Source organism: Typopeltis vanoorti, chromosome 16 (assembly GCF_054136105.1).
Source record: "Typopeltis vanoorti isolate ZY-2024b chromosome 16, IOZ_Tvanoo_1.0, whole genome shotgun sequence".
Taxonomy (NCBI): domain Eukaryota; kingdom Metazoa; phylum Arthropoda; class Arachnida; order Uropygi; family Thelyphonidae; genus Typopeltis; species Typopeltis vanoorti.
In genome coordinates this window covers 39,972,140-39,990,721 of record NC_143564.1, presented here as the reverse complement: position 1 = coordinate 39,990,721, position 18,582 = coordinate 39,972,140, and the positions used below count along the sequence as shown (strand labels likewise).

The following is an 18,582-nucleotide window of genomic DNA, read 5'->3' as shown; positions in this document are numbered from 1 at the left end:
TATGGGCACTCTGATGCTCGGTGATGTTCCAAACCAGGCCTCGCCATGTAGTCCTGTTGTTTGCTTTTCTGGTGGCCTCAACTCTCTGAAGATCAGTCACTCCACACAAGCCATCCATCCATCTCATTGATGGTCTACCCCTGCCTCTTTTTCCAGGAACTTCACCTTCTATTACTGTTCTGAGAAGTCCTCCTTCCATCCTTTTTATGTGTCCAAAATATTTTAATTTTCTTCTGTCAATATCCTTAAGGAGCCTTAAAGTTCTACTGATCTTTTCTAACACCCATTCATTTGTATGCCTTTCAGTATATGATATCCTCAACAGCCTTCTGTAACACCACATCTCAAAAGCAGATATCCTTTTCTTATCTGACTTCTTTAGGTTCCAAGCCTCACATCCATAAGTCGCTGTTGGAAAAACAACTGCATCCAAAATCCTCAACTTTGTTCCCATGGAGATAGATCCATCCTTCCAGATTTTAGACAGGTCTCAGACTGTTGTTTTAGCCATTCCTAACCTTTTTCTATCATTTTCTGAACAGCAATTCTTCACATTAATAATGGATCCAAGGTACTCAAACTTGCTGACTTCCTCAATTCTTTCTCCATTAAGGTACACTTGTTTCTCAAGAGCTTCTCTGTTTGTTTTTTCTTTGAGAACCATGATTTTTGTCTTGCTAGGATTGAGTTGAAGTCCTCTGTTATTACTGATCTTGTTAACTTTGTCAAGAATTAGTCCTAGTTCTTCCATGCCATTACAAAGGAGTACTGCATCATCAGCATACCTCAGATTACTGATCAATCTACCTCCTATCCTAATTCCTGTTCTGAGCTCATCCATAGCTTCATGCATTATGTCCTCTGCATATATACTAAACAAGTGAGGAGAAAGTAAACATCCTTGCCTAACTCATTTTACAACTTGAAGCCAGTCAGTCAATCCAACACCTGTTCTTACTGTGGTTTCTTGTTCCTTATACAAGTTGGCTATCAACCTGATAGTGTGTTGAGGAAAACCATTCTTTTCATTACTAATTATAATGAAGAGCCAAAGGCTTCAATTCGGCGACACTCTCATTCTTTTCATTACTTCTCACAGTTTCACATGCTTAACACAGTCAAAAGCTTTAGAATAGTCTAAGAAACACATTACCAGAGGGAGTCTGAATTCTTTATATTTTTCTATAATCTGTCTAAGGCAAAGGATCTGATCTCTGGTGCCTTTACCTTTCCGAAAACCTGCTTGTTCCTCAGGCATCTCTGCCTCAACCCTATTTAGCATGATCTTTAATAAAATTTTGCTTGCATGAGATATCAACCTAATAGTTCTATAATTCTTGCATGCCTTCATATCACCTTTCTTATGTAGTGGTATGAAAACTGACTTCTTCCAGTCTCTAGGCTATGATCCTGTCTCCCATATCCTTGTAATCAATCTATGAATCACTCTTATACCTCCATCCTCTGTGGCCATAATTAACTCTGCTGGGATTTCATCTGCACCTGAGGCCTTATTGCTTAACAGCAATAAGGTCCTAGGTGATAATAATAAAATAAATAATAATAGTTAAAATAATAATTATTAAATAAAAATAATAGTACACAAAATAATAATACGTAATAAATAAAACTTTTTTCTTTCAAACCGCAGTTCGGATTACTGGAGGGTTTGGACTAAAGAGGTTCAGATTAGCGAGATACCACTGTATATAGACAGATTAAAAAAAATAAAATCAACTAAAAATAAATTATCACTGGAATTTAAATAGTACATACTTAACTAATATTTCAATGGTAGCTGAAATAATATTATATAAAAATTATAATAATATTAAAAAGAAATAATATTATATAAAACTAATATTATAACTACCCATTCTTTTATGTGAATGACAACTAAATTCATGGTGCATTAGTGATTATTATGAATGATTTTAATTTTCCAAACATTGATTGGGTAGATGAGAAATTTCATGATACGAAAGAAGGGGAATTTATGGAATTGTTGTGAGACAACTTTCTCAAGCAGCATGTGAAAGAAGGAACTTGAGGTCAAGGAGTGTAGGATTTGCTCATAGTGTCAAAAAGGGGGGGGGGGTCTCTGTCAACAATATGGCTATTTTACTGCCAATTGGTAACAGTGATCATGCTGTACTTTCTTGGGAAGTATCTAATTGTATTGATGCCCCGATTAAAACAGGTTACATACTGAACTACAAAGCTGGAAATTATGATTGACTTAGGAGAATGCTATCTTTGGCTCCATGGTATCAGTTACTGAATGGGAAAAGTGTAAGCAATGTATGGGAATCTTTGAAAAAGTGCTTAAATGAGGCAGTATTTGAATGTATCCCTAGTGTTTGAAGAATAAATAAGTTGGGAATGAAATGGATGTGCAACCTTAATAAACAAGAAATCCACAAGAAAAAGATGATATGGAAAGAATATCGTGAGAATAAGAGTGAGAGGAGCTTTTTTTCTTTCTGTTGATCTCAGTTGAGAAATAATAATAATAATAATTTTTTTAACACAGTTTATTATCTTTCAAAGAAATTACATGAGTGTAGGGTACATTTTGTTACATGTTACTAAAATTATTATGATTAGGACAATGTAATACTATAATTAATGTTAAAATTAATTGTAATCCTAACAAACAATTTACAGTTAGTTTTACATATAAAAAGTTAAACAGCTAATTTTGCATTTTGTCATTTACATTTTAATTTTACAATTCATTTTTTTATGCACAATTCACATTAACAATTACTTTTTTTTGATTAACATGCTTTATGCATTCATTTCACTTTTCACAACAATAATTAAAATAAATACAAAAATAAATAAATAAAACTTAAAAAATCTGTCGATTAACTTTAATAATTTTTTTTTTTTCAATGTAATAAATTATTTATTTATCCTTTTTTTTTTTTTTTTCTGTTGACCTCAGATGAGATGTAATGTCTCAGCTTGCATCCTTCAAGCTTTTTAATTAGCTTATCTGAGGATGACACCGATTTGACTTAAAAAAATTTTTTTTTTTATTGATTTGATTGCTGTGTTGGAAGTAGGCTGATATTTGGGAGGTCAAATGAATGTTCTGAAAGGTCTGATCAAAGTGAAATTACCAATATATTCTGGTGTTATTGCATCAGTCTTGATGGTTCACATTCTTTTTTATTGTGGTCCTCTTTTTTGAACTAATTAGGAGACTTTTTTTTTTCACTGAGCAGCCTTTCTATGTCTTCTGAGCTTTTAATTTGTATCGGCTTTGAAGTTTGTGACTTCCTCAAGAATATCTTGGCATCTCTGATCCATAAAAATTGGTAATTTTTCCTGTTTTTGCTTTTCCTGCTTGGTACAACAGATTCTGGTTGAATGGTGTTAAATATTCGGATAGGAAGATTGGTGTGTTGTCTTGCATGCATTCAAGTCCTTGGCAACTGTTTTTTTTCTGTCTGCTGGCTTTTATGAGATTGTCTCTTGTGGACTTGCTTGTAAGATGAACTATAACTGGTGCAGGTTGTGGTACACCTTGTTTTTTGCTCTTCCTAGGAATCCGATTTACAGTCTGAATTTCGTTAAGCTGTAGGGGGAATATCAATTGCATGGCCTAATTTTAAAACTACGTTTCTAAGGTTTTCTGTAGGTGCAGTTTCAGGAAGACCATTTATGACAAGATCTTCTTTATGTTGTTGCCGATTTAAACACTTCGTATTGTAGTTTTAGAGAATGAAGTTTGGATGTCTCTTTCATCAAATTGTGCTGCCTGTCATTTAGTGTATTAATGCTGATTTTAATGTCTTTTACCGTTTGCAACACTTCTATCACTGCTAAATTATTATGTTTGACCAAATCTTCATATTTGCTAGATGTTTTTGTTATTTGTTCATTCTGTTTGTCAAAGTATTCTTGCTCAATATCTACTAAGCTGGTTTTTACAGTCTCTAGACCATTTTCTATTAGTATATTTAAAGAGTTGCAATTATAAGACTCACCTGCATTTTTTTGTCTGTTCGGTTCATCATCTGATTTTGCCTCCGGTATAATTGGCTGCATCGTAGGTGGCTGCCTTAGGTGCATTTCTTCCTGCAGAGTAGGCATTTCCATTCCTCAGGTGATGCATTGGATTTACATTGCCAGGTTGTTTCTGAAATGCCAGCACATGTTAAGTGTAGAATCCTACTGCATTTCGTACAGGTTATATTATTTCCATCGGACGATAAATCCTACAGGCATTTGATACACTTCATGACTCACCTTTCTTCCCTTGAGCAACTCTGGCATGATTGTAAAGATGGCAATGTCCTTTGTTCTTCGCTCATTGTTGACCGCGGTCCTCTCTGTTCACTTTTCAACACTTCAAAATTCAGTTTCTTCTTAGCCGATTTCGGTGAATTTTATATCATTGTCTTCGGCATGACAAGCAGCGTTACTTGGGAACACTTTCAGATTAAAAACAGGAGTTGGAACCACTTTAAAACTATAGAAAACAGGAGCAGCGAAATCACCATGTGTCCATTCGTATGCCTACACAGCACCCTCTAATAATAATAATAATAACATGTCACTTACTACTACAATTGGAAGAATGATGGTATACTGTGCCCCTTGATTGGAAAAGGGCTAAGTTTGATTCTTGTTGTTTACGAGAGGAATCTTTATATGAGCTTTTCATTTGAAGGTGAGTTAGCCGATCTCATACTGTGGTAGCAGGGTTTTTCTTCCTGGAAACTTGGGTTTTTCATCCTACGTGCAGACAAAAAAAGCCTTAACAACACACACACACACACACAGTTTACAGACAAAAAAAAAAAAACTGTTGGTGATGGTGATGGGCAGTAGATGGCATTGATGATAATTGTGTGTAGCTGGAGAATTAAGTTATAGTTAGATGTGTGTAGCAGAGTGCCCTCCCACAATGAGTTATTGGACTCCTCGGAGGTGTCACGTAATAATAATATTACATTACACCACTGCAAATCAATTACTAAAGAATATCTGCCAAAATAATTTATGAAAAGAGAATTGGACATAATCTGCACATCTTAGTAATAATTACCTGAAGTTAGAAAATCATCCTAGGGAAATGCTAATTGAAATTAGGCAGATAGATAGTTAGGTGGTTGTCTTTTATTATGTCAGGGTAACTAAAGACATGAGGCAAACATTCTGTGTCCATATATGTTTTACTTAAAAGGAAATTCATGAAAGGTAAATTATGTAGGTAAGTATTACCCTCCATGATTACAGTATAGCAATATTTACTGACCACTCTTTATCATAATAAAGAATAAATATAAAATAATAAATAAATAATAATAAATAATAAAAGATCGACTGGAATCAAAATCTGAAACTAATCTTGAAGCAAACCAATTTGGTTGCTGAAAAGAACGAGGAACCCAGGAGGCAATTCTGGTCTTAAAACATCTCAGCAAATGTATGATAGAACAAGGACCACACCTATACATATGCTTAATAGACTACAAAATGGCATTTGACATGGTCTCATGGCATAACCTCTTCCCGCTGTTGAGAGAGATTGGAGTAGAAGAACAAATAATAAAGTTGATCAGGCAACTGTACAAACATCAAACTACAGTAGTGTCTCTGCAAGAGGGTTGGTCAGAACCAGCTAAAATTAAGAGAGGTGTGAGACAAGGATGCCTACTCTCTCCCCAATCCATTTTAACATTTTTGCAGGCAAATTGATGAGGGAAGCTTTAAACAAAGAGTATGGAATTGTGATAAATGGCAAAAGAAAAGTAAATGTTATTAAATTTGCAGATGACTAAGCAAAATAGCAGGTTGCTGTAATGGACTGGAGAAAATGCTGAAAAGAATAAATAAAAAGACATCCGAATATGGCATGAGAATAAACTTCATGAAAACAAAGGCAATGAAAGAAACCCCATACTGTGAACATCAGAATAGAAGATAAACCCATTAAACAAGTAGCTTCCTTCGAATACTTGGGATAACTGATCACAGAAGATGCACATTGCACAAAAGAAGAGAGAACAAGAATAAAGATATGCATCAGAAACTTGAACACTCTTTAAACAAGATCAGAAATACCTAGAGTCCCTTCAGATATGGTGCTGGAGGCGATTAATGAAAGTGAGTTGGAAAGAAAAGAAAAGCAATGACAAAGTTCTCAAAGAATTTGGCAAAGAAAGGAGTACATTGGAGACCATAAAGAAGACATGACTAAAATTGGATAGGACACCTACTAAGGTGTAACAATTTTCTCAAAACAGTAAAGGGAAAATCCTGAGTAAAAGAAAGAGCAGAAGACCAAGAATGAACTTCATCAAACAACTATGTAAAGATTGGAGAACAAGAAGATATGGAGAAATTATGAGAATCTCCGAAGAAAGGAACAAATGGCAGGAATGGTGTGCTACAGCCAACCGGTCCATGGACTGAAGGACCACACGACAACTCTTTATCAAATCTTACCTCTTTAGTCAAGTATTGATTTAGCACAGCAAAGGCTTCAAATCCGCTAGCAGCATGCTTTAATTGCATCTTTAGTAATGTAAGTTCTTTTGTTCGGGTTTCACACAGGGCTCCTAGTCGTTGGATTTCTTGAGTCAGTTCTGTTTTAGATATCCAGGTTCTTTTTGATTCTGGTTGTTTGTGCATTAACCTGTTTGATGCTGATGATGGTTTTGTAATGGCCTTCTTTAAAGAATTATCTACAGGGGAAAAAAATAAAATAAATGGTTAAAATTTAATACATAATAAGCACATATATAGGGCCTCATGAAAAAGAGGAACAAAATAATTTTTTATTTCTTTTTGCCTTTTTTCCTCTTTTCTTCACCTTTCTCTTTTTTTTTCTACTGTGTTAGAGAAAACCTTCATTTAAAATAAACCAAAATAATCACTCAATGTTTCAACCTTCACATAAAGGTCATTAATTGGAGTATATACATATATACAAAGAAACAAGCTGCACTACAATCTACATGGTATACTAAAGTTACATTGATTTGGTTAACCATTAAAACTACTGGCCTGACCTCTGGTGAAAAAAATGGATGACCTTACTGTGAAAGTCGAAACGTCAAGTGATTATTTTGGTTTATATTAAACTGAAGTTTTTCTCTAACATGGTAGTTGTTATTTTTACAATGAATTCCATTATCTTAATTGTCAGTGTCTTATCATCCACTTCTTGGTATTCCTATTTCTGAATTTAAACATTTTATTCTTCAGTACTTAACCATGAAATTATTAAACATTCATAGTATTCTTCCTCTAACTACCAAGGCATCTTTTCCTTATAACATGTACATGTGGACGGCCCTCCTAAATGAGTCCTTAGACTACTTGGAGGTGTCCTGTAACAACAGTAATAGAAATTTTTATTTTTATTTCTTCTATTTTTAATTTTATAACCATTTATACTTTTTTGTAAATTTAAATTTGTAGAATAACGGTACTTGTAACCTTAGTCTAGATTTAAAAACCAGATGGGGAAATGTAGCTATGGGGAAGAGAGTTGAGGAGATAGAGCAGCTCAGGGAAGAAACTGGGAATAGAGAAAAGGAGGGCTATCTATTTCAAAGTATGGTAATGCATTAATGTGTGTATTAATATTATTTCCATGCCTCCATTGGATCTGAAGACACATTGTGGGAAGACAAACACTCATAAACCACAATAATTACTGTACCTTATTTGAAGACATTCAGTATTGGAGCACTTACTGCCCACTTTGGCAATGCATTCCACTCATTCAAGATTCACTATGCAAAAAATGTCTTCCCTCCCTTACTCACATGACCTTTGCAGTTTCCAGGGAAGACTTCATTCTCCCATCACCTATTACTCTGTGCAATAATTCCCCCATAACTATCTGAAGGGCTCCTATCACCAACTTATGTGTCTCAATCATATCATAATTCTACTCCTATCTACCAAGCTTTGCGGGCCACATTCACTTTAATCTAATCTCATACTTAACATTCCAGAGTGCTGAGACAGTCATAATTATTCACCTCTGCACTCTTTCCAATGTTGCCTTCATAATCACATAACAAAGTGACCATATCTGTGCTCAGAAATCTAAGTGACTTGATTAGTGCCTTATAAGTGGAAAACTGATCACCTTACTCATACTTGTCAAGGTTTTCCACATTACAGTAGCAATTTTCTGGGTAATGTTTACAACTTGCTACGTGTCCACCAAACTTTGGTTCTTTCTCCACCAAGAGGGTGCTAGAGCACCACTTGGTGAAAGATCATCAAAAGTTGCTGTTGAAAAGATAAGTTTTATTTTTAAGTAAAGTTTGTAAAGTAAAGTAAAGTTTGTGTAGCTTTGTTAATTTTTCATAACTTAGCATAACCAAGTGACTATGGAGATTTATGGTTTGAAACAGACTTTTATTTTTTACCATTTTTGAAGCTTGCATTGAATGATGATAAAATGGCAGTATTAACGAGATAGGAACATGCGCAGCACAAAAAACAAACATAATTAACGGTGTGGACTTTTCGAGAATGGTACAGTTATAAATTATTATTATTGTTGTTGTTGTCCCGGGCAACTTCAAGGAGTCGACAGACTCATCGAGGGAGGCCCTAACATCATGTCAAGAACAAACACTCGACATTTACACAGTATCTATCATACCTTGCCTTGAACTCATTCACGGTCGTAGCACCCACAACAGACTCTGGCAGCTTATTCCACTCATTCATCACTCTCCAAGTAAAAAAACTAGCTCTAACACCCTTGTTAACCACATTCTTACCCAGCTTCCATGCATGGCCCATGTGGAGAGACTTAGCAGTAGACGAAAAAGAGTACGAATATGTTGAAAGTTGATATTCTGTTCAACTACAAGTTATCGGTAAATGTGAAACTACCTGATGGAATGATAGAGTGCATAATTGTTGGAACAAATGACTGTATGAATCACAGAACGAAAGCAACTGCAGGAACACAAAAGAAAGTGTAGCTGAAGAAATGACAGCAAGCGAGATGAGAAATTTGGGAAAAAGAATGGGCGAGTGCAAAAGGTTAGGATGAAAGAAAGCAGAAAAAAGGGGGGTTTTGAAGGATTCAAGAATAACAATGTATGGAGATATCATTATTATTAGTTGGTGGTGGTTGTTGGAACAAATGACTTGGCTGGACACAAAGAGCATCTTAGGATGAATATTGGGAAGTTACTGAGGAGAGTGAAAGATAACAGTGTGGTTGGAATGGTAGTTAGTGTGTTGCCTAGGTATGATAATGATGAGCTGAGACAGAAAGTATGTATCATAAATGGTATGATGGCAGAGCTGTGTGTGTGTGTGTGTGTGGAGAAAAGAGAGGAGTTTGTAAATGTGTAGGATGCATTTGAGGGAAGGACAGAAATGTAAAAAAAGGAGAGGTTACATTTAAATGGATTTTGTGTGAGTCAATTGCAGAGACTACTGCTGCAAGGAAGAACAATGAGGGATGCGAGCAAGAGAGAGAGCAGAGGCAGTAAGAAGTGAAGCAAAGATGAGGAGAGAGAGAGAGAGAGAGAGGAAAAGGTGAGCCTGAAGTGATTGTACAGGAGAACCATAGCACTGTGAATGATAATGAGAGAACAAGAATGCAAGGTGGATAGGAAAACGAGGAAGTTAGGGTGGACAGGTAGACACAGTACAAGGAGAGTGTCTGTTGGTAGTAGTTGTGAATGTGTGTGTATGAGGATGGGCAGTATGGGATAGATGGGGGGGGGCATAGTTGAAGAGACAGTAGGGTGATAAAGTGGGTGATAAAGGCACCTGGGAATGATTAAGTGTGGGGAAATCACGACCTACAAGTGGCATGGGCAGGACTGGTTATAGACCTAAATGTGAACTACTATGTTCAATTACAAATGCCATAGAATCATAAATAAGGGAGATGAAATGGTTTCTTGTTGAAGCAAAAATTGATGGAATAAGTGAAACATGGTTGGATAAGGATGATATCCTGGCAGAAATAGAAATTGAAGGGTATGATATTTATCATTAGGATAGAATAGACAAGAAGGGAGAAGGTGTGTGTGTGTGGGGGGGGGGGGTGCTATTGATGATAGCAGGCAAATAATGTCCACACAAAGTGGAGATGCAAGATGTAAATAGTGGCAATGGTTCTGAGTCAGTACGGAGTGAGGTGCAGGTTAACAGGAAGAGATATTTAGCCAGATGCTGCTATAGGTCACAGAATGTGGAGAGTGCTGACTCTCTGCCAAATGCCTGAAACTTCAGTTAGTGACAGGGAAGAGTGATTATTATGGGTGATTTTAATTACACCAGTATAAACTGGAATGAAGAGACAGTATTTGGAATAAGGAAAATGAATTAAGTTTTTGAAAGACAGCTATCTTATGCAAAGGAGGGCACACAAAGATCGAGAGTTTTAGATTCTGATCATATCATTAGCAGATGTGATTGTGAGTGGAATTTCACACTTCCTTCCAGTTAGTGAGAATGTTCATAAAGCGATAACGTGTTGTTAGACATATAAAGGCTTCTGTGAGGAAAGGGTATATATGAAATTACACGATAGGTGATTATGAAAAGATTAGGAGACAGCTTGGAGCTATAGCATGGAATGAGGTGTTAAGCAGGAGAAAAATAAATGCAAGGAACTGACCAAAAGATATTTAACAACATTGAGGTGTGAATGTATTCCAAAGGTCAAAATACTGAATAAAGTAGGAGTCAAATGGATGAATAAAACAATAAAGCATAAAATTTGGAAGAAGAGGTTACTATGGAGGCAGCACAACATGAAAATTATAGCAATCAATTGCATGAGGAGTATAAAGAGTAGGTCAGGAAGGTGACTCAGTTCATAAGAACAACAAAACTACAATATGAACAGAAATGAGCAAATCAGGTCAAGAAAAACTCTGGAAAGTTTTTCAGACATGTGGCAAGTAGAAGGAAGAACGATTATGGTAAGATGGAGTTAATGAATGAAATTGGTAGAATAGTAACTGCTACAGAAAACACAGTTAGGTATTCAGTGAACAATTTATAGTGGTGTTTCATACTCATTAGGATGAAATCAAGATTTGGTCACCGGGTTTTCAGAATGATGAAGCATTGTTGGAAAGGGTCCAAAGGAGACTGACTAAGGTAATTTCTGACCTCTGGAATTTCGAGTATGAGGAAAGATTGAGAAGATGTAATTTGCAGAGTCTGGTGGAGGAAGAGGGGAGATATGATAGAGACCTACAAGTTGGTAAGGGGTTGTTATAGGATCAATGCTGGAGAAGTTTTACAGAGAATAGTGGGAGATCAGGGGAGAATCAGAGGTCATCCCTGGAAATTGTATAAAGAGGGTGTGAGTAGGGGAGTGAGAGGCAGGTTTTTTCCGTGCAGAGTTGTGAATGATTGGAATGCCTTGCCTGAGAATGTGGTGACTGCGAAGAGTTTGAATGTGTTTAAAACATAGTATGATGAGCTGTGTGTGTGATAAAAGGACCTCCCAGATAAGTCTTTGACTCCATGAGGTATTGGGGTGGTAATAATAATAATAATGAGTTTCACATGATTTCACACTTTTCAAAGTGTAGAGGACATGAAAGGATGGCTTAATCCTGAGTGAGCAGGTGATATATAATGAAATAAATAAGCTTGATGACAATAAGATGATAGGATTTGATGACATATCACCACAAGTCTAAAAGGAAAGGTTCCAGAGAACTGGCAGTAGCACTGGCATGCCTGTTTATTAAGAGTCAAAAAACAGAACAGATTCCAAGATAGTCGAAAGAAGGTAAAACTGTTCCACTGCATAAACATGATAAGGCCAATCTGTATATCCAGAGTTTTGGTTAAGGTGACATCTCCATGGTACTGGATATACTGGTGAGAACTAGGACACAGAAATGGGTTGATAACAGAAGTATTCTCTGTGGTTGTCAGGCAGGGATTTGTTATAGGGAGATTGTGTTTTACCAACTAACTTATGTATTATAACAAGGTGATAAATGTGTTGGAAAAGGGAGATGCATATACAGTGCTATACTCTAGATCAACATTTCTCAAATTATGTTCTGCGGAAAAACAGTATTCTGTGAAAAATTATTGAAATTAATATGAACCTGGAATGGTTTTAAATGCTGCAACAAGTTCAAACATGTTTAAAAATCAGGCACCTCTCACTTTGCATGTGAATTGTGCTATTAAGGCTTTATATAGCCTGCAGGTCTTGACTCAGCCACCCGCAGTTGTTGACACCTCTATGCACGAGTGAAGTGTGGAGGTATCTATTCTAGGAAACGTGCGGTCACAAGCAAGGTCAATGCGATGTGCTGTGTCCTGGCATACCTGTAGTGTGTGCTGTCGCATTTTTGCGATGCGATACAGCCTGCTGTGGCGATAGTGTGTGCTTAGCTTTACATTGAATACGAGACCGATGATACTCAACTCTAACCAAGGTGTTCCGTTAAAATTTCAGAATTTGTGAAGCGTTCCGTTGTAGGAAAAGTTTGAGAAATCCTGCTCTAGATTTTGCAAAAAATTTTAATAGGCTTCCAGATGGCAAGCTGTTCAGTAAACTGAAATGTATGGAACTGGGTAACAGATTAGCGAGTTGGATCAGTAACTGGCTGTCAGATACTTATAGGTATCAGAAAATTATATATGAGGTGCAGTAACCCAAAAGAGGAATGACTAGTGGTGTGCCAGCCACAGGAGTCTGTACTGAGTCTATTGCTGTTCAGTTTGTATATTAATGATATATGGCAATGGATTTGACTGGTGATATGCAGCTGTTTGCAGATGATGCAATAATGGGTAGAGAGCAATGCAGAGTGAAGCAGATATTATGGCCTTACAGGAGGACTTGAATAGATTGTTTGAATGGGTAGTTAAGCAGAACTGTCAGGTCAATGTTACAAAGCATAAGGTTTTGAAATTTGGTAAGCAATGATGGGATGCAAAGTATCAACTTGGTGTGGAAACCTTAAAGAAGGCAGAGGAGATGAGTGATCTGAGACAGCTGGTGGACCTGAAATTCAATGGCCATGCTGTACAAGTTGTGAAGTTGTCACATCAAATAATGGAAATTATATGGGAGGCCCTTGATGAGCAAAAATATAGAGGTTATGATTCCTAAGGCCTTGAGAGAGCCTTATATGGATTATGTGTACAGATTTGGTCACTTGGTTTCCATAATGATGAGAATATGTTAGAATGGGTCCAGAGAAGATTCACAGAGGTGGTAACTGATTTTTGAAATGTGGAGTATGAAGACAGATTGAGTGAATATAATTTGCAAAGCTTAGTGAATAGGAGAAGGAGGAGAAGGGATAAGTTTGAGACATAAATAGGTCAGGAGTCATTGCCAGGTTAACACAGAAGAATTTATTTCCTAGAATTGGAGAGAGACAGAGTAAGGGGGCCATCCTTGGAAACTATAAGGAGTGTGTGAGCAAAGGAATGAGGTTTTTTGTATGCAGAGTGGTTGATGAGTGGAATATATTGGCTAAGTGTGTTGTGAATGTGAACATATTGAATGCGTTTAAAGCATTGTTTGATGAGCTTTGTGTATCTGATAGTGTGTGACTCCCATGATGAATCTCTAAGTCTATGGATGTAAGATATTAATAACAAGATTCCTAGAACCCTCATCTCCTGGAACAAAGTTCCTCCAATATGATAAACCTCATCTTCTTCTCTGGCCAAAGCATTTGATTTTACACTTCGCAACACTTCCTACCTTTATCCTAAAGAAAAAATCTATACAGGTCATCTTGCAACAACAACATGATGTTGGAACTTCCTGACATTTCTCATTGTATATCATCAACAAACAAGAGAATATCTACTCTTGAACCTTGAACTGTATCACTAATATATAAATTAAACAGCAGTGGTTCTAGAACAGAACACTGAAGTACCCTATTTGTCACCTTTCTCTTTTGGGACACTGCACTCTCATGGGATGGATGACTGACTGATTGAAGCCAGTAAGCTGGGTCCCATCAGTCAATCATTTCTTGTAACCAAACAACCAACTGACAATCCATCCCCATTCAGCATTATATATATTAATGCAGGAAGTACACTGGTGTCCAAAAGCTAAGGATGAACTACATTTTTAACAGTATATGAAAAATTTTTCATGACTACAGACAAATGTGGACAAATTTATTGTCCACATGTCAGCATACTAATAAATTATATTACACAAAAAATTGTGTTATAAATTTCATACAAGTTAAAGTGAAATATATTTTGGGAAAAAAAGTTACAAATTTCCTAAAGACGTAATTAAGGTACCTTAAGCACAGTACCTTAAAGAATTAAGGTATACAGTGCTTACAGAAAACTATGCAGAGACATTTCAGTATGGAATATGTCCACCTTGAACTGCAATGCAGCTCTCACAACATTATACCATGTTTAGCACCAAGTGATTCAAGAGTTCTTGAAGCAAACTGGACCATTCCTTCAGAGCAAGGTTAAGGCCTTGTTTCTTTACTGGAGTGGAATTTTGAGCAGCAATGCATCTCCCTATTACATTCCAAATGTGTTCTATGGAGTTGAGATATCTGGGGAGCATGATGGCTACTTGATTCAATTAATATCTTTGGTCTCCAGAAGTATCTCCATTGCCATGTACAATGTGGTGTTGCATTGTCATCCATAAAAATGAATTCTTAACCTACAGCACCATGGAACAATTGATCATGACGATGAAGAACTTCATGGCAATATTGATCACCAGTCATAGTCCCTTTTTCCAGCACTTGTAGCTCGATACATCCATTAAGTATAATGCCTCCTCACAGCAATACCATATCTTTCCCTTTCAAGAACATTCTGCTGATGGTAAGCAGTACCACTTTCATGTCAGATCAACTGTTGGCTAAAGTCAGAGGAAAGACTAAAGTGACTCTCATATGTAAAGATTACATTAGTGTCCTGTCCAATTTTTATGGATACAACACCACTGAAAACATGTTCTACAATGAGCTGTGGATAAAGGGAGATGCAGACTACAGGTCTTTGGGCATATAGGCTCACTTTTCACCGACGTCTTGCCACAGTTTCTTGAGATATTCACATACCTGTGCTTGAATGGAGCTAACTTGCCATGGTGCGTCGATTACGTTTTGCTGTTCTAACTAAAAATCTGTCTTCATACTCCATGGTAGAGTGAAGGCAATCTCTTAGAAAATATCTGGAACACATTCCATTGGTAGAAATACACTGCCCAGAGCCTGGATACAATGCTATGAGATTCCAAACTTTCTGTCAATATCAGTAATTCCGCAGCCTTCTTCAAGCTTTCCAATAATTCTTCCCCATGTGAAATCATTTAAATCAGGGGTTGGCAAACTTGTTAGACCATTGACCCCTTCGTGGAATCCTTGATCCCTCATCAACCCCTGTCATGTTAAATAAATGAATAAATGTTATCAATAATAAATTTGATTAAATAAAATTCAAAGTTATCAGATCACTGAACACCACTCTGATAGCTATGGGTGATAAATGTGACTAGTTCTGATTGTCTCTGTTCTAGATGTCTTCATCGGGGAGAGGGCGCGCTTCTCTCTCATTGGCTTAGCTGATCAGCCAGTTGGCATAGCATGATTACTAGATGTTACTCAAAATTGTTTTAGGTGTTTACTGACTCCCTTTTGATCCCTAGACATTTATTGACCCTCAGATAGCTGCAATGACCCCCAGGGGTCGATATCGACCACTTTGCTGACCCCTAATATAGATGATGTCTTTGGGACATTATAAGACATTCAAGTCTACAACTTTATTCCTTCACATAGATTCCTTCAAACACAATTTGCTTAGTGCAGCCTTTTATCCTGTTGAGTGCTACTGACCCCTTTGCATACAATTTAAAAATCTAAATGTGTACTGGCTTTCTACTTAAAATTGTCAATTATACAAATTGCCACAAGCTGATTCATCTGAATTAGTGGTTGTAATCTTCAGAAATAGTGTTCAGCCTTAGGTTTTGGACACTAGAGTATTAGGAACAAAGTTTGCTTGTGAGGGATCATCACAACTGGTCCACTTGAAGACAGAGGCTGTTGACATCACATCAATTGTCTCAGCATTCCATAATGCTAAAACATTATGACTGGTTTCCACCTTTACTGGGGTCTCATTAGTGAGAGTCAGACCCAGGGAGATAAAGTTCTCTGATCTCGAATATTTTAATAACATGGTAATACATACATCATTTTACTATATGGAAAATTTTCGTATATGGAAAATATGTGACTTCTGCATTAATTTAACCTTGTTATTTCCCTGGGTTGAGATTATTCCCACTGATGAGATTACATCAATTTCCTCAGTATTCCATAATGCAAAAACATTATGGGAATTTGACCTTTACTGAGGCTTTAATTATTAATCTCCCATTGATGAGGCCTCATCAGTGCTCCCAAACTCAGGGGATACTCTACGAATAGCTATTTGTAGCCAGAGGCCACTGATATCAAATATCCTGTCTTAAAGATACCTTACTTGCCAACACTATTTGCATACACTTAAGTAAAATATTAAAACAAGAATATAATTTCTTGTCAATTATAATATGCCTTATTCATGATTTAGCATCAAACCATCTTCTTATATAAACATCAGTACTAAATGTAAATTTGCAACTTATTGCATGTATTGCTCTGTATAAGATTTCTTTTACATCGGAAATATTTCATATTCTGAACAGTTATTTCAGGATAATGAAATAACTGAAATAAATAAAAAATGTCAGTTATATAGGGAAACAAGATGGAATTTCACCATGTGTTTTAAGGGAATGTGCTATGGAATTGATTGTGTCATTAACTTTGCTGTTTAATGAGTCTTGCAATAGAACAGGTTCCTGGAAAGTGGAAAGAGAGTAAGATAGTACCACTGTATAATAGTGGTGATAGAATGGAGGTATGGGCCTGTTTGTATTTCTTTTGTAGTTAAGATTTTGGAGAAAATGGTAAGAACTCATATACAGAATTGGACAGATGAGGGCAATATTATATATGTAGGACAGCATGGATTTGTTAAAGGACACTCGTGTTCTAGTAATCTGGTTATCATACTCAAGATCAGAGAAATTAATCACCCTGGATCTACCTCCCACTGATGAGACTCCCAATAATGGTGAAAATGGCACTTGACAGTTTGCCACATAACAAGTTGGTTTTTAATGCGACATATGAGTTTGGATATCAGGTTAGTGGACTGGAATGGTAACTATCTTACTGAGGAGGACACTGACCACAAGATATAAATGAATGGTGGTCCCACTGTATAAAGATTTTATCACACTATATATGGATTTCTGTGCTCACATCTGGTCACTGGGATTTGAATGGTATGAAGTAACCTTGGAGAGGGTACAGAGATGGATAACAAAAATTATATCAGGACTGTAGAATGTTGGTTATAAGGATAGACTAAGGCATGCAAACTACAGCGTTTTGTAGATAGAGGACAAAGGGAGGGGATAGGACAGAGACATTTAAACTATTGAAGGGTTACTATCAGATTAACATGGGAGATTTTTTTTATATTTTTCACAAGGACAAGGTGCTATCGCTGGAAGATGTAAAATGAAGTTGTGTAAAAGGATAAGAAGTAAGTTTTGCATGGAGAGTGGTAGAAGAATGGAATGCATTGCCTGAGAGGGCAGTGAAAGTGCAAATGGCAGATGAGTTGAAAGAGCAGCATGATAGACTTTGTATTGACTAGTGCTGACTTCCCTATGATGAGTCTTGTGATTCCATACAGGTCAAGAAGAAATTAATAAGCAAAATAATTCTCCTATTCAGTTCTATTTCTATTTTTATAAACTGATATAAAGAGATCTACTCAATCATCTGGAACCTGACTATGCCATCAAGACTTCTGAATTATTCTGTGTAGTCACTGTAAACATTTACATTGCCATGTTACAGCATTTCTGTTTGAATATCATATCACTCTAAACATGTAGTATATCTCACTCTTCAGTTTTTATATCACTTGTGTATCTTTGATTCCTACTGCAGTACTCGTTCATTCATTTTAAACCTTGTTAATAGCTCCCAAAACATTTTGCCATTTCAATCACATTTATCTTCCATATTCTGTGCAAAACCTTCTTATGTCATTTGTTTAGATGATTTATACATTACATAGCTTTCCTACATTTTTTCTAGATTCCCTAAACACAGAGAGAGAGAGAGAGCAGAGTTCTTATTCATTTTATTTTTATTATGTTAACTCATTGTTCTTATTCTTCTATCTTTGCACAAAACTTCTTTATATGCTTTCCTGACTAAGTCAATCAACATTTTCAGTGTCTAAGTTTTGTTTTCAAATACCTTTAATTTTTCTGCAATATTATTTATATATTTGCAGGAAAGTAATAGGATATTCATTTTTATCCTACTCGATGTTAGTAGTTCCCTTCATACTTCAAATTATCTGAACAATCTTGCATCTAAACCATGAGGTGACACATTGCATGTGTTGTATCATTATTAGAACTGGTGAAAGATAAATAAGTTTTTTCATATTTTAGTTAATAATATTATGTTAACTCATTGTAGTTTTGTTGTATACAGGTGT

At 36.2% G+C, this 18,582-nt stretch overlaps 1 protein-coding gene across 2 annotated transcripts in view; it reads right to left on the bottom strand.

Moving 5' to 3' along the window:
* LOC150097966 (uncharacterized) overlaps positions 1 to 18,582 on the bottom strand; it is a 490,509-nt gene that overhangs the window by 247,826 nt on the left and 224,101 nt on the right. For both annotated transcript variants that reach the window (XM_090406015.1, XM_090406016.1), the window contains exon 6: positions 6,466 to 6,704. In XM_090406015.1, the coding sequence (XP_090262141.1) occupies positions 6,466 to 6,704 (239 nt within the window). The remainder of the gene's footprint in view (positions 1 to 6,465; positions 6,705 to 18,582) is intronic.